The sequence below is a fragment of the Symphalangus syndactylus genome, chromosome 21 (assembly GCF_028878055.3).
Source record: "Symphalangus syndactylus isolate Jambi chromosome 21, NHGRI_mSymSyn1-v2.1_pri, whole genome shotgun sequence".
Taxonomy (NCBI): domain Eukaryota; kingdom Metazoa; phylum Chordata; class Mammalia; order Primates; family Hylobatidae; genus Symphalangus; species Symphalangus syndactylus.
The window spans coordinates 59,712,445-59,729,025 of NC_072443.2; the positions used below are offsets into that span (position 1 = coordinate 59,712,445).

General features: G+C 48.7%; 1 protein-coding gene across 2 annotated transcripts; it reads right to left on the bottom strand.

Moving 5' to 3' along the window:
* Positions 1 to 408: 408 nt before the first annotated feature.
* CAV3 (caveolin 3) lies at positions 409 to 13,625 on the bottom strand. Of its 2 annotated transcripts, XM_055259934.2 has the most exons (3): positions 13,437 to 13,625; positions 1,294 to 1,641; positions 409 to 1,197 (listed from the first exon to the last, which is right to left on the bottom strand). In XM_055259934.2, the coding sequence occupies exons 1-2, from the start codon at positions 13,548 to 13,550 to the stop codon at positions 1,300 to 1,302; spliced, it is 456 nt and encodes a 151-aa protein (XP_055115909.1). In that variant the 5' UTR covers positions 13,551 to 13,625; the 3' UTR covers positions 409 to 1,197; positions 1,294 to 1,299. The 2 variants fall into 2 exon arrangements, with proteins under 2 accessions (XP_055115909.1, XP_063486549.1); XM_063630479.1 differs by having other exon boundaries at positions 409 to 1,641.
* Positions 13,626 to 16,581: the final 2,956 nt, after the last annotated feature.

Sequence of the window (16,581 nt, forward strand, 5' to 3'; positions counted from 1 at the left end):
GGCGGGCTGGAGTCACAGTGATAATGCTAGCTAGGTGGGCACCTTTTGGCAAGGTTGCTGACTTCTCTGGACTGTAACTTTCTCATCTGCAGAAACGAGGGATGAATGATGAAGTGTTTAGGGGTAAAATGTACTGATCTCTACAACGTATTTAAACATGCATAAAGATGAGATTGGTAGGATGGATAGAGGGGTGGATAGATCGATAGGGATGTAAGAAAGCTGGGATAGAAAAATGTTAATGGTAGACCCAAGATGGGTATGTAGCTGTTCAGCTTTTCTCTGTGTTTGAAATTTACATAAAATGTTAGGAGAAAACCAAAATTGGGTAAAATTTTGGAGCCAAATTGCACATTAGAGATCAATTAGAGAGTGTGTGTGTTTGAGGAGGGAGGAAGTGATACATGCTCTTTCTATTGTATTTTATTCCCATAGTGAGTCCACACATGCACAAATTAGACCTTGTTCCTTCGTCGTATCTCTTGAGGCCAAGGCTACCCTCATGTCAAATGGCAGTGCTGGGCATTTCAGGGGCTCGGTTAGCCAAAGGGGAGGTTCAGGGAGGCTTGAACCCAGGCCCTGACCTCAGTGGTACCCTGGGAGGGTCACTGCCCCTGCCAGCCCAAGGGTCATTTTCTTCCATTGGTGCCCATTATTGGGCTCGGGCAACAGGAGTCACTTAAATATGATCTCCCAAGGAACATGTACAATTCCAGAAAACAATAGAATCCAAAGAAGAAAAAGACTCTGTTCTTCACTTGAATTTGGCCAGGTGAAGAGACAACCAACTTTCCCTGTGTCTGTTTTTCAGGGCAGTGAAGTATATTTTTGGAGCTGGTCAGGACAGAAACCAATCTTACAGGCACGAATAAAATGCAGCATTCCCCAAATGCAGCCAAAACCCTTTATTGGAGCCACCCTCCTAACGCCAATGGTCATTGGTCACTTTCCTGAGTGCACGTGGACAGGTTGGCCCCGGGTGGGAACCGCGTGCTGGTTTATGTTGTTACAGTACAAGTGAACGCAAAGACTTGCAGTAGCTGCCTCTTAGCAAATGATCTTCCCTCACGCCCAGGCATGGGGGCATCGTGGTGGGGCTGGGGGAGAGCGAAGGGCCACTGTGCTTCCGTGGCTGGGCTGTCTTTTCTTTCTGGCTTCCCTACACTGTGTGCTCCATCATGGGGTATGGAGCAGTCCCTGAAGAGAAAGAGCTCGCCAGCAGCCCCTGTGAAGAAGTCCCCCGGGGACCAGCCTGGCCCAACGCCTCCTGCCCTGCCACCCCCATTGCCCCACCTGGCTTTAGACCTCCTTCCGCAGCACCACCTTGATGCTGCTGCAGACCTGCCCCAGGGCCGCGAAGAGTGGGTTGCAGAAGGTGCGGATGCAGAGTGAGTAGATGTGGCTGATGCACTGGATCTCGATCAGGTAGCTCTTAATGCACGGCACCACCGCCCAGATGTGGCAGAAGGAGATGCAGGCAAACAGGAAGCCCCAGAGCAGGGCCAGTGGGACGCCCAGCAGCGTGGACAACAGGCGGTAGCACCAGTACTTGGAGACGGTGAAGGTGGTGTAGCTCACCTTCCACACGCCATCAAAGCTGTAGGTGCCCACGGGCTCTGCAATCACATCTTCGAAATCCACCTGCAGGGGCGGCAAGAGGAAGCCTCAACTCACAGAGGCCACCCGATTTTTCAAGCTTTTGGGTGCGTGCGTGCATGTGTCAGAATCCCCTAGAGGTCAGGTTAACCTTGGCAGCTGAACCCTACCTGCACTAGGCTATTCTTGCATTGCTCTAAAGACATACCTGAGGCTGGGTAATTGATAAAGAAAGAAGGTTTAATTGGCCCATGGGTCTGTGATCTGTGCAGGAAGCATGGTGCTGGCATCTGCTTGGCTTCTGGTGAGGCCTCAGGGAGCTTTCAATCATGGCAAGAGAAGGGAGAGCAGGCGTCTCCCATAGTGAGAGTGGGAGCAAGAGAGAGAGCTGGGCAGGGGGTGGAGTGCCACATTTTACAACAACCAGATCTTATGAGAACTCCCTCACTATTGTGAGGATAGCACTAAGCCACGAGGGATCTGCCTCTGTGATCCAATCACCTCCCACCCGGCCCCACCTCCAATATTGGAGTTTATGTTTCAACATGAGGTTTAGAGGGGACACAGATCCAGATCATATCATCACCCCAGGGATTCTGACTCCCCAAATCTGGAGTGGGGCCTAAGGCTCTGTATTTCTTTTTTTTTTTTTTTTTTTTTTTTTTGAGACGGTGTCTCGCTGTCACCCAGGCTGGAGTGCAGTGGCGCGATCTCGGCTCACTGCAAGCTCCGCCTCCCAGGTTCACGCCATTCTCCTGCCTCAGCCTCCTGAGTAGTTGGGACTACAGGCGCCCACCACCACGCCCAGCTAATTTTTTTTTTTTGTATTTTTAGTAGAGACGGGGTTTCACCGTGTTAGCCAGGATGGTCTCGATCTCCTGACCTCGTGATCCGCCCGCCTCGGCCTCCCAAAGTGCTGGGATTACAGGCGTGAGCCACCGCGCCCGGCCTCTGTTGAGCCCAAGCTGCTGTTGTTCCTCGGCACCGCTGACCAACGCTACATGCTCGTTCAACACCCTCAAGGTGAGCAACTTGCTTAAAGCCAACAGTGACTTAGTGGCAGTGCTACAGCCACAGCTCTTGAATTCTATTGTTTTATGATCTGAAGGGTGTTGGATGGTCGTATGCATCCTACAGGGATTTACTGAGCACCTGTAGATTGGATGGTGAACAGACAGAGGTTCCTCACATCACTTACCTAACCTCTCTCGAGCCCTGCTATGCGTGAAGCACCTTCCTAGCTGCCTACACATGGGTGATGTCACTTGGCATCACTAATCCTCAGCTGTTTTGTCTGTAAGATGGAGTCAATGACCGTCTTCCAGTGGTATGAGGATGAAAGGATGGGAGGCTGTAAAATCCACTGGTCCACGGTGAAACCCCATCTCTAGTAAAAATACAAAAAAAAAAAAAAAAAAAAAAAAATTAGCCGGGTATGGCAGCAGGTTCCTGTAGTCCCAGCTACTCGGGAGGCTGAGGAAGGAGAATGGCATAAACCCAGGAGGCGGAGCTTGCAGTGAGCCGAGACTGTGCCACTGCACTCCAGCCTGGGTGACAGAGCGAGACTTTGTCTTAAAAAAAAAAAAAAAAAAAAAAAATCCACTGGTCAATTAAACAGCAGTGAACCAAATTAGCTGTTTCATGACTGGTCTCCCCATGGTTGTTACCAGTACAGCCTGCCAAGTGGGAGTTTGCAGAGCTGTTTGCTAATGCCTGAAACTGTTCTGAGACATTTTTTTCCTAGCAGTGCTCCTGGGCCATTCAAATAAAAAGGGGGTGAATGGAGGTACAGACTAATCAGATCAACAGGAGGGGCCTGTGTGGCGGCCTGCAGGGCCGAGGCTCCAACTTCAATCTTCCTGGTTAGTTAGTCCCTTTCCCACTTTGGTTATGGGGAGGGGATCCTCTCCTCTATTGCATCGCCAATATTAAAATTATTTTCATTATAAAAAAACATGGCCATATCACAGAGAATTAACAGAATAGAAAAAAGAAGAGTCTTGGGTTTGTATTTCTCTAATACTAAAGATATGATTGTTTTGGTGTATTTCTTTCCAGTACAATATTTTCTGTGGAAAGAAGTGACTAGAATCATGTTGCTCAGACAGTGTTGGGCCCTCTTTTCTCATGTGACTTTAGCTTCTGAGCTCCTGCACCCCACCTCAGGTCCCTGATGCCCCTGTGCTCTGAGGCTGGGGATCCCTGAGGATGAGGCCTCACTCAGGATAGTGTGTTAGCAGGCAGCACACTTTACAGGGTGAGACTCTGGGCTTCAGGAGATATGGAAAAGCTGACAGCTGACCTCCCAGGACCTTCGTTGTATAATCTCGGCCCCCAGCTTTCTCTGCTGTAGGTTTCGTCAGAGATGACTTAATCTCTTATGCAACCCTGTGGATGGGAGGAGAGGAAGAAAATGGGCCTCATCTTCTCAGGAAGGATGTCACTTCTTCTTGGAGGGCTTCCAGGAGGTGGTGGCTGGCTAGGAATTTGGGGGACTTCGGGATTGGAACAGGGATGGAAAAGTCATATTCACTCCCCATGTTTGTGGAGGTTCTAGTCAAACCCCCAGGGCCTGGATCCTGCCGACTGAGATCATTTTTCTTCCATGTATTCATCCATACATCCACGCCCCACTGAGATGGTTTGGATGTTTGTCCCCTCCAAATCTCATGTTGAAATGTGATCCCCAGTGTTGAAGGTGGGGCCTGGTGGGAGGTGTTTGGGTCATGGGGGCGGACCCTTCACCATGGCTTGGTGCCCTCCCTGTGGTCATGAGTGAGTTCTTGCTCCATTAGTTCACATGAGACCTGGTTGTTTAAAAGAGCCCCACATCTCTCTTGCTCCCTCTCTCGCCATGTGATATGCCAGCTCCCCCTTTGCCTTCTGCTATGATTGGAAGCTTCCTTAGGCCTCACCAGATGCAAATGCCTGCACCGTGCTTCTTATACAGCCTGCAGAACCATGAACCAAAATAAATCTCTTTTCTTTATAAATTACCCAGTCTCAGGTATTCCTTTATAGCAATGAAAAACAGACTGACACCCACCATCTATCCATCCACTCATCCATCTATCCACCTATCTGCCTGCTCATCTATCATCCATCTATCCATCCATCCATTCATCCATCCATCCACCCACCCACCCACACACCCAAATAAATACTGATTGATTACCACTTTGCCCAGGCACACTACCTCTTGAGCAATGCTTAGCACAATACCTGGCTATTGTGATGGTAATATTGCTCAATGATGGTAATTATTCCTTCAGGTGCTCTGAAGATTCCTCGAAAATACATCTCAGAAATTCTTTTGATATCCCGGATTATTCTCCAGCCTACCTAGTTATAAATGAATCTGCGTGTGTCTCAGTCTGTGCTGATAAGACGGATGGAGTCCTCCTTTCCTTACAGTAGTAATTACAATACTTACAGTAATAATCCTACCGCCAATGGCTTCTGCACGTGTCTTTTAATTATCTTTCTTCTTCTTCTTTTTATTTTTTTATTTTTATTTTTTGGTGTTTGCAGAAGCCATTGGTGCTAACATTTGAATTATTTCCAGGGATTGCCTTTGGGTGCTGTGTGTGGGGCAAGTGCTCTATTTTCTGTGAGTCTCAGAAAACACGCTCTCAGAGGGCTAGGCTGGGCTTGGAGGAGGCAGCTGTTCCCCTAGCTCAGATTTGAGCATTGAGAGAGCTTTGGCCACAGCATGCTAGTTTGGGGAGATATTTATAAGGCCCGGCTCAGGCAGCTCTAGGCAGCTGTACCATTGTAGCACAAGCACACAGTGACTTCATTTCTTAATTCCTTTCCAGAAGAGAGGAGGTGGCTTTTTCTTGGAGGGTGGTGGGCTGAAAGCCTGCATCTGCCGGCTGAGGCTCAGGACAGTGTGTGCAATTGGAGAGAGGGGCTGGAGGGTGAGGAAGGGGGAACGATGGTGCACATTCTGTCGGTGTCCCCTTCTCTGGCATATTTATTTTTGGAACAGCAAGAGACCCAGTTGATTAATTGAAACCAGCCAGTGCAGTCCCCGAAGTCTCTGAGAGGGCGGGGAAGGTGCAGGATAGCAGGGCGGGGGATTGCTTGGGGATGCGGGGGGAGGACAGCAGTCACCCACGGTCAAAAATACCTCCCCCAGAGTCCTGCATGACTCAGTCCGTAGGCATCCAGGGCCTTGGACAATTCAAATGGGTATCTGTGGGTGGGGAAATAGCTCTTAGCAGGGGCGTAGGTATATGGTCCCAGTATCCACTGGCCATTGAGTTACTGTAGGATTTGGGGCATGGTACTTTCCCTCTCTGAGATCCTAGGTTTTTTGTTTGTTTTCTTTTTTCAACTCTACACAGAGACGATTGGGCCAAGATCTGTAATGACATGGAGTTAGCTTCAGAGTCAGCAAACCCAAGTGAGAGGCTTAGCTTTTGCCGGATCCCAGCTTCCTCCCCTATTACCTTGCTACTTAAAAGGCAGTTCATGATCAGTGTGTCCTGTCTCCCAACAAGGTAATTATAGAAGTTGAGAGTGCTTAGAAATATTCATAGAAATTTGATGCAGTAATTTTGTGTTTATTGAATCTAACAGTAAAAATTGGTGCTTATAACTGCATGGTTGTTTTCATTTCATTTTTCCAGTGATTAATTTTTGCTGTATTTTGCAAAAGTATAGCTGTACAATGGATTAGAATAATAATATTAAAACTGGTCCTTCACTCAGTTTTAGAGGCACTGGCCTATAAAATAGGAAGTAAAATGAGGTGATAGATGCAAAAACTGTAAAAATGACAAAGCTCTGCATCTTTTCTTATAAATGGTAGCAACAAAATAATAGAATTCTGTACAATCTGGGATAACCATGGTAACACCCACAATGTATTTGGCCCTTTATACATGTCAGTTTGGAGCCATGTATCTTACATGTGTTATTTCACATGGCACGTAAGGGACTGGCAGAGTGATGCTCAGGTCAGCCTGACAGCAGGGTGATTGAAGGGGCCAGATACCCCAGCAGGGCCTGAGGCCAGAACACCGCATAGGTTGGCTCTGATGGGAGGAGGAGGTGGCCAGGCATCATCTGGAGCTTGGAGTCGAGAACATCTCTGACTCATCCTTCAAGAAGGTGCTCTTGGAGTTGACAGCATCCTAGGTAGGACCACATACCTACCCCCATCCTAGTGCCCTCCAGCCTCTCTTTTCAGCTCCAGGTCTACCTTAAGGGACCTAGGGCACCTGGGCTGGGGCATAACAGGACTTGGTTTTATGTAAAGGAGCTGGGAAGAGACTGAGATAACAGAGGGCTGCAAGGAGAGAGAGAGGGAGAGAAGAACCTGCCAGAAGAAGCTCCTCAGCAATCCACTAAGCCCTGATCTTTGCCTCACTGCCTGTCCCTTCCCATCCACTCTTCTGCTCTCTCAGTCTCTGCCTTCAAGAAATTTGGTGCATATTGGAATAGGGAGCAATAGAAGTACCCTGGGTGGAGCTCTAGGCTTGGCTGTGCATGAGCTTTCAGTGGATAGTTTGCTGGTCTCCAAAGATGACCCTCCATTAGTCATGCTTCTCAGTGTTTGTCCTCAGATAGTCTCATCCCATCTTGAGTCTGGGCTTGCCCTGTGACTCACTTTAACCACAAGAATGTGGCAGAAAGGATGTTGTGCCAGTTCTAGGACTAAGCCTTCAGAAAGCCTAGTAGCTTCTGCTTTTAGGAGCATTGAGCCCCCATGTTAGAAGTCCACTTTTACACTCTGCTCTGGAGACTGGCAGAATTAGAAATGCACTGCTGAATGCTGCTCGAGAGACTAATGGAGAGGCCATGTGAATAAGGAGGCCTGAAACTACACAGAGATAGAGGGCCAGCCACCCCAGCACCACAGCTGAGCTGTGCCTCCCAGCCATCTCTGCCAGTACTCCAGGGCTATGAGTGAACCATCTTGGATGTTCTAGCTCAGTGGAGCCCCCAGGTGATTGCAGCCTCAGCCACCATCTGACTGTAGCTGCATGAGAGGCCCCCAGTGAGACCAGCAGGGCTGCCAAACTGAGCCCTGCCTACCCACAGAACTGTGAGAAATCAAAAAATGGTTGTTTCCTTAAGCCATTAAGTTTTGGAATGACTTGTTACTCAGCAATTGATGACTGATAGTCTGTCTTTAGGGAAAACAAGGGATAACTCTGGGCTCCAGGTGTCTTCTATAGGATGAATGGGACTTGGTTGCTGACAAGCTGACAAGTTTGAGCATGAAACTCTTTTTTTTTTTTTTTTTGAGAAGGAGTTTTGCTCTTGTTATCCAGGCTGGAATGCAGTGGTGCGATCTCGGCTCATGGCAACCTCTGCCTCCTGGGTTCAAGCAATTCTCCTGCCTCAGCCTCCTGAGTAGCTGGGATTACAGGCACCCACCACTACACCTGGCTTTTTTTTTTTTTTGTAATTTTAGTAGAGACAGGTTTTCATCATGTTGGCCAGGTCAGGGTTTGAACTCCTGACCTCAGGTGATTCACCTGCCTTGGCCTCCTAAAGTGCTGGGATTACAGGCTTCAGCCACCGTGCCTGGCTGAGCATGAAACTTTTATGCTCAAACATTAAAGTATAAACACTCACCAGCTCAGCTGAATAAGAACTTCTGGGGGCAAGGCCAAGGAATCTGCAGTTTAGTAAGTGCCCCCACCACTGGACCCTGGGAAAGTGGACTGCATTTTGAAAAACTCTAGATCAGTTGATACCCAGGAGTCCTCATAACACTAAGCTGTAATACCTCAGTGTGAATTAGTCTGATGCAGCCCTTCTTAGAGGTCATTGACAGAGGGCAAGACATTTCCAAAAGGAAGGAATTGCCAATATGGAATGACAGGTGGATTGGATGACCCTCCATTATTTAGTTTCAACCTGCCCTTCCTGCCTTCTCTCCCACAAATTCCCTTTCAGATCCTCTGTCCTAATCCTCTTCGATAGTTCATTATTCTCCTGCAGACAGAGCAGCAGAGAAATGTTATCTGTTGTACCCACTATGACTAGCTGATGGTGCATGGCTTCCATGGAGCAGTGCTGTGATCCATTAGTCATGGAGCAGTGCTGTGATCCATTAGTCATGTCTGCCATGAACACTGGAAAGGGCAGTGGTAATGACAGCCTCTTACATTTGCCAACTCTGCCCAACATTCTTCCCAGTGTTGGGAAAGCCTTTGCTTATTCCATTTCTTCTTGGAAAGCTTTGTTCCTCCATTTTACATTTTTAATTTTTCTCGTTTTTATAATGCACCATGGATACCACCTCTCCATAAAGCTGGCTTCTGATTTTTCCAGATGAAAGTAATTCTTCCTCTCCTAACCTCCCATGACACCAAACCTGGCACTTATTTATGGTGTTCAGCTCCTTCTCCTGTATGCTCTCATTGTTCTCGTCTCATCGTCTCCCCAGGACTGGATTCCCTTCCAGGGGAGGTACCAGGTCAGTTCCATCTTTGTGCAACAGGGTGTCCCTGATGAGCACAAACCTGGAACAAGTGTTTGTAGGGCTGGTGGGCATCTGGTTCCTCTGGGTGTTGTGTAGCCTGAGCCGAGGGGCAAATGGGTGTTTGTTTTTCTGAAGAAGGCAGGAGTTCTGTGGCAGATGTGGGTGGAGGGGGTTGGGGAGTAGTATCATGGAGGGGCTGCGATCCTATCTATCTCCTTCCCCTGCTTGAAGGGCAACTTGGGAGAAGCTCAAGAGGGAGGAGTTGACTGCAGAAGCTGGGGGACCTGCATAACTCTCAGGTTCAAGCATCACTGCTTTAGGGCCCTGGGGGCCTATGTGTGAGTCAAGAAAGGGAGATAGAGAGAAGAGAGAGAGAGGAGAGAAAGAGAGAGAGAGAAGAGAGAGGAGAGAGAGAGAGCACGCTGTCAGTGAGGTGGCCCCAAGCCCTCTCGGAAATAACTTGGAGGCACCTTGGGGTGGCTCTGAGGTGCTGAGGTATACCTGTAGTGGGGCTAGGACCTTTCCAACCTGGGTCTGAAGGTTGAGGCATCCTTGAGTGTACCTGCTGGTAAGCTGAGAGCCCTGGGGACCTTTGGCAGACATTCCCACCCCTGCAGCCTGGAGGGTTTGCATGCAGTGAGCCTGCCCTGCTCATCACTATGTCCTCTGGGACAGCACAGTGCCTGTGCTGAACACGCATTCAGTTGCGACTTGTGGAATCAGTGTTGGTGAGGAGGGCAAGTGGCAACAGGAATGGGGGTGTGCTCCCCCCAGTTCCTCTGCTCCAATGTCCATGACCTTCTACACTGCCCTGGGCCCAGTCTTGAGCCTTGGAGACTACAGTTGGAGTCTGTTGGAGTATACAGGGCTCTTCCTCTGTTCTTGGCTGCCTGGGTTTAAGGGCAGGGCCTAAAAGGGGTGCCTCCCCTCTACTGGGGGTCAAATCCATGGATGTAGTATGTCTATCTCCTACTCTTCATCCTTGGCTTTTTTTAAATGTGAAACGGCAGTGGCTGGTGGCACCAGCGACTTGGGCCCAGAGAGGGCAAAGGATTTCCTCAGAGTCACACAGCAAGTTACTGTCAGGTCTTGGGCCAGAACTTGAATCTGTAGCCAGGTCCTATTCCAGCATTCTTTCCGTGTCACTCATCCTAGCCCGTGAGAAACCTGCTACCACCTGTGAGGCCACCCTGCCACCTGCCACCTGGGGCACTGCCAGGGCCTCCTGCACCTTCCTCTCAGCCTCTGTCCAGTTTCTCCATCCCTCTCTGTCTCCCTCATTCCCTTTTCCATCTCTCTTTTCCTCTATCGATGGCAAAACCCAGGCGATTGAGAGGCTGAAGAGTCTGGCTTCATCCCTCCTAGCCACAGTCCCCTCTCTCCTTCTTTCTTTTCGTTATTTTTTAACAGACTGTAACGGAGACCTGAAATCTACCTAAACCTGTATGTGATATATATCTGAGTCTGCTTTATGATCCTTGTTCTGCAGTAAACTTTTTTCATTTCTCACTCACTAAAAATAAAAGAAAGAAAAAGCCAAATAAATCCCTAAAGCAGAGAATGTCCAAAACGTAACAAATAACCACCTCCTCTGGACAAAATTATTTGCGGCACCTTTTCTTAGCCTTTGCTATTTTTTCTAGGGCTCAGGGCCTCCAGGAGAGGACAGCTCTCAGCCCCAGGAGGGCTGCGTAAAGCCGCTGCACCTGTGCCGCCACCCCCGCTGCTCCCTCTGTGTCATAATCCAGGCCTGCGGCTTGGAGCTGGCTCCCTCCTGGCTCAGAGGGATCCAAGGGCTCCCTCTGTACTTACCACCCATGGTGGGTGTCCTTTAGAAACCATGTTCTCCCGTGGGATCCTCTTTCCCATCCCCCTGCAGCCCACCAGGGTGTACCAGATGGTTACCTGGGCATGACCCAGGCTCCTGGCTTAGCTCTCTTGCCCTCTAGACTGCAAGCTCTTTGAGACCCTTCTTTGACTCACACTGTCACATCCTTGTTGGGTGCCAGGGACCGTGATAGACACTTTCAAACCCTTCATCTCATTCAATCCTCATGTTATATTTCTAACGCACAGTGCTGCTTTCAGATTCATTTACCTGGTGGAGGTAAATTGGGAAATGATATTATTCCCACTTTACAGGGGAAACTGAGTCTCGGAAAACCTAGCTGGCTTGTCCAGTGTTATCATTTTTAGGTGAAACGGACTGGATTTGAAATCAAGTCTATTAAAGTCAAGTCCAAGACTATTCCTGCTAGATGACACTGATGGAAACCATAACTAATAATATTTTACATGTACAATTTTATTTACATGTATATAGTGCTTTACCGTTTGTGAAATTTGTTTCCTAATTTTCCTCATTGCAGCTTTCACACTGTGCTATACTATATACTCTATCTCCATCACTAATGATGTATAGAAATATAATAGCCAGTATAATAAGAGCTGTTGTGGAGGAATGCCCTGAATGAAGCAGGGGGACAGAAGTGGGAGCAACTAATTGCCTGGAGGAGTCAGGGAAGGCTTCCCGGAGGAGGTTGCATTTGAGTTGGGCCTCGAAGGCTGAGTGAGGCATTCACCACCTGGAGAAGAGGGGACATGCACTTATGGCAATGGCACAGGAATGTACTCTGGTGGGTGGGCTGGCAGGTGGGAGCAAACCAGGCAGAAGAAGCAGGTTGGGGCCAGATTGTGTTGGGTTTGGACAGCCACGTGGAGAGGCTAGGCTTCTCCAGCATGGGAGGTGCCCCACTGAAAGACTGCAATACAGGCCTGTGCTTTAGAACAAGTCCTCAGCCACACAGTCTGATCCAGTGGCCAGGAGCTTTGAGCGCTTGAAATGTGGCTAGTGAAACTGAAGAATTCTAGATTTTGTTTAACTTTAATTAAAATGTAAACCCTGATTTCATTATTGAAAAATTTTTACAGAATATTTGAAACAGTACAGGCATGTGAATCAATTTTCACAAGTACATTTTATGAAATCTAAATGCAGAACAAACATTTTGGATGAAGATGTGGAGTCTGAACTGAAATATACTGTGGGTATAGGAAGCACCCTGGATTTCAAACTTGAAGACTGTAGAATAGTTCATTGATAATTGTTTTATATTGCTTATATGTTAAAATAATACTATTTTAGATATATAGGGTTAAGTAAGAAATATCATGAACGTTAATTTCACCTGTTTGCTTTTGCATTTTAAAATGTCACTGCTAGAAAATTTAAAATTCCCTGTGGTAGCAGTATCCCTATTGGACAGCACCGGCCTGAGATTCCAGTACTTTCAGTAGGATCTCAGAGGCCCCAGACACTGGCCCTCTTAACAGCCCCTCCGGTGACTCTGATGCTGGTGGCTGGGGACCCTTCTTGGAGGAATTCTGCTTTAGAAAGGTCCCTCTGAGCCAGTTGCGGAGGCTTGCACCTGTAATCCCAGCACTTTGGGAGGCAGGAGGATCACTTGAGCCCAAGAGTTTGATACCAGCTTGGTCAACATAATGAAACCCCGTCTCTACTAAAAATATAAAAATTAACTGGGCATGGTGGCACTCGCCTGTGGTCCCAGCTAATCAGGAGGCTGAGGAGGGAGAATCGCTTGAGCCTGGGAGGTTGAGGCTTCAGTGAGCCATGAGTGCACGACCATCTCAAAAAGAAAAAAGAAAGATCCCTCTGAGTGCTGGGTGGAAGTTGGATTGAAGATGTGGGCCTGGAGGCAGCAGGGCTGCTAGTGTCACCATGAGGCAAGGAAAGAGGCCTAACTTCAGACGTTGAGAGACTCCCTGAGGGCTGGACAACCCCGAACATTCTCTTCCAGGGTCCCGGGTGCCCTCTGCCCTGTCCTGGCCACTAGACCTGGGGTGAGGGGGGAGCTGGGGGAGGGCTGGGCATGGCCTCCAGCCTTGGGGACAGATATTGGGTAGTGTTCTGGGGCAGTGAGTATACCTCGAGGGGCTGCCGGCCCTGCTGGACTCTGCCCTCTGGGGATTAACCCTGCACCCACTGGAGAGACCGCAGAAATGCCCCCTGGCACGGAAAGGAGCCCAACTTGGCCGCCTGTTCGTTTCCTCCCAGGACGAGGGCCAGGAGTGAGTGGCAGGAGCGTCACAGTAGTAAGGAGGGATTTTCTTTGTGACTCGCTTCTCCCGCCCTGATTAGCACTTGGGTCATGGAGATGAGGCTAATTTTTTGCTCTTGATTTTACTAAAGGTCCTTCAGTGATTTACAAGCCTTTTTTGGGGGGTGGGTTTGGGTTTGGGGGTGATTCAGAGACAACAGAGCAACAAGTCTCTTTTCAGGGAAGCTGTGTCTGCAGCAGTTACCCTCCCCTGCCAAGCGCCCACCTCTCGCAAACCTGACACCCACCGCCCGCCGAGGCAGGCCCGCAGAGCCTACCTTGACTATGTCCTCGTTAATGTTCTTGGGGTCTCGGTTCACCAGGTCAATCTCCTTGCAGTGGATATCCTTGACGATCTGGGCCTCGAGGTCTGTGTGCTCTTCTGCCATCATCGCGGAGCTTGGGGGATCCACAGGAGGAGATCTGAGCCCTGTGGCCGGCTGGGGCTGAAAATACTTGGGGCAGAGAGACCAATTCAGTGTCCCCAGACTTACGTCCCTGCCAGCTAAATAGGCCCCACCCAGCATGCCGGCTGACAGCTGTCCCACATAACTTCAGCCTGCGTCTCGCTAAAGCCTCCTGTGGCATGCCTCCAAGCTAAAATTAAGACTGGAGCTCTTCTGGAAGGCTGATCACTCCTTAAAGGGGGCTGCCTTAGGGCACTGGACCTCGGGAAGGGTGCAGAGGGCCTGGCATTTCCTATGTGTCGTGTGGCTGGGCCCCCTGGAATTTGCCCCACTGCTGTCAGCATTTGGGTTCCTTTGGGGTACACTGCCCATGGAGGGAAGTGGGGTTAGTCCCTCCTCTACTTCTGGCTGGCTGTGTGACCTTTGGCACACTTCACCTCTCTGGGCCACTCTGTCCCCATCTGTAAAATGGGGACAAGATAATAACAATCAGGGCTCTTCCCACAGGGAAGGCTTCCTGTGGGAGGTGGCTTTGCAGATAGGTATTGAATGGCAAGCAGGAGCTCACCACCTAGAACACTTCAAGTTACAGGATTATGGATATTGAGGAGTGGTATAGACAGGAATGTTGAAAAGTGTGGAGTGGCTGGAGCGCAGGGTGACTGGGATTGAGGCAGGACATATAGCTCAGCTCAGGCCTGGGGGGTGCAGTATCCCAAATGCCATACTAAAGAATGTGGATTTTGTCTAGGGGTGCTGGAAAACCACTGAAGTCTTCAAAGCAGGGCAGAGTCGGTATCAGATTCGTGTGTGAGGAAGCTCCCTGGTGGCCAGGTGGAGGGTGGATTGGAGCTGGGTGAAGTTTGAGGTAGGAGGGGGAAAACCAGAGGTGATTAAGGCTTTATCAATAATTACACCTGGCTACTAATACAAAGGATACAAAAGTAATAGTGGCTTGAATAAGGTAGGAACTTTTTTCTCTCACTTAACACAAATAGTTGAGAAATATTATAGTGGCTCCATGATGTCATCAGACATCTGGACTCCCATCCTTCTGTTCTGCTAACCTTAAGGCCACCTCATAGGCACAAGATGGCTACTGCTCCTCCAACCATCATCTCTGAGTCTGGATAAGAAGAAAGAGGAAGGGGCAGGGACAAGAAACGACATCTGCGAACTGAGTCGGCTCTGTTAGAAAGCTTTGTTAGAAGTCCAACCCAACTACTTCTGTTTAGATCTCATTGGTCACTCCTGTCTTGGCAAACAATGATGGAACTGTAGATTTTTAGCTGAGCACATTTTCAGCCCCCACAGTGTTACTAGGAATAAAATGGTGGGCAACCAGAAAACTGTCCCTAAATCTCTTAGGATTAAAAGGTAACTTTTTTTGTTGCTTTTCCATTCCCTTGCCTGGGTCCCCAGGTCCCCCTGGTCCCAGGTATGTGAATATTCTGCAAAGAGATTGTAACAAAAAAAGAACATTGCTGCTTGTATTCATGAGGGATGTGGCAGGGATCTAAGCCTGAGCTTAAGCTTTGTGCACTGTAGAACCAGATATGTCTGGTGAAAGGTGGGCCAGCTAATGGCAGTCTTGTTGCAAGGGATGGAAGAGCCACCTGGAAGGACTCATCATCCTAAAGGGGAAGTAATAATAACGACATAGTAATAATGATTATGGAAGGCTGTCTTTTCCAAAGATGAGATTGACACTCCTTCCACCAAGAGAGAAGGTCTGTGTTCCCTCCCTGGCTGGCTTCCTGGCTCTCTCCTCTCGGGATTCTTGCCCTTGGACCTCAGTCACCATGCTGGGAGGAAGCCCACACCAGCCTATGTGAGGAAACCACATAGAGAGGAGCTGAGGCTCCAGCTGTCAACCAACACCAGCCTCAGGCATGAGGGTGAACAAAGTTTTAGATGCTCCCAGTCCCCAGTCTTCAAGTCATCCCCAACCTTCCTGTCTTCCAGCCGAAGCCTCCGACACCATGAAACAGAGAAACTGTCTTCTCTGTGTCCTGTTTGAATATCTAAACCACAGAGTTCATGAGCATAATCTTTTTTCATGTCACTGGATTTTGGGGGAGCTTGTTTCACAGCCATAGTCACTGGATCAATGAGCGCTAATGGCAATAGCAACTACTGTTTGTTGAGATTCATTATGTGCTTGGCTTCCTTCTAAGGCACCCTTGGTGTGTGTAAGGAGGCTCATTTGTTATCTGAAAGGGTCACTGCCCCTAGCTGGTGATTAGTGCTGAGGGCCAAGGGAGTGGAGCAACTAATACACATTGTGGATTTCACAGGAAGGAAGTATACTTCAGCTGGGCCAGAAGAACGAGTGGACTCAGAGAGGCAGAGAGGAAAGGGCCAGATGCCAGAGGCAGAGAAAGAGTCATCTCTCACTTTCTTATGACAATTGTATTTCCAAAAACCTCGCTGGTGAAAAGAGCACTGAAGCCGGGAACCATTAGTTGTTTCTTGGCCCTATCATGAAGCAACTCTGAGCCCCCTCTCTGAGGCTTGGGGTCCTTACTTGTCAAGTTTGGATGGTAAAACCTGCCTGTATTCCCCACGCATGAGTCTGTGCTCCTGCACTCAGTGGGAAAACCTAATGGGGCACCAGAGGGGCTGTGTACTCACAGAAAAAAATGTTACAAAGAGAACGTACTGACAGATGAAACTTTCAAGTCAACCCTGGGGTGATGCAGCTAACAAGAGAAAGCAATTAAGGAGAGAGAGTGGCTTTCTGGAGCCCATTTTGTGTCTGGGGTTTTATAGAGGACGCTGCGTTCTTATTTTAAAGGATTTTTTGTTGTTGTTGTTGTTGTTATTTGGCTTGCCAGGGAAAAGAGAGAGAAAATAATTTTGAAAATGGGATGTGCAGGAAGACAAATTTGTGGAGTATGAAAAGGGGAAGTAATGGGAAAGGGAAAGATTACATGAACTGACTCACTAAGAAAGTGATGGTACCATGGACTGAAAACTCAGTGAGCTAACAAGTCCAGGGCTACTGTTAACAAGC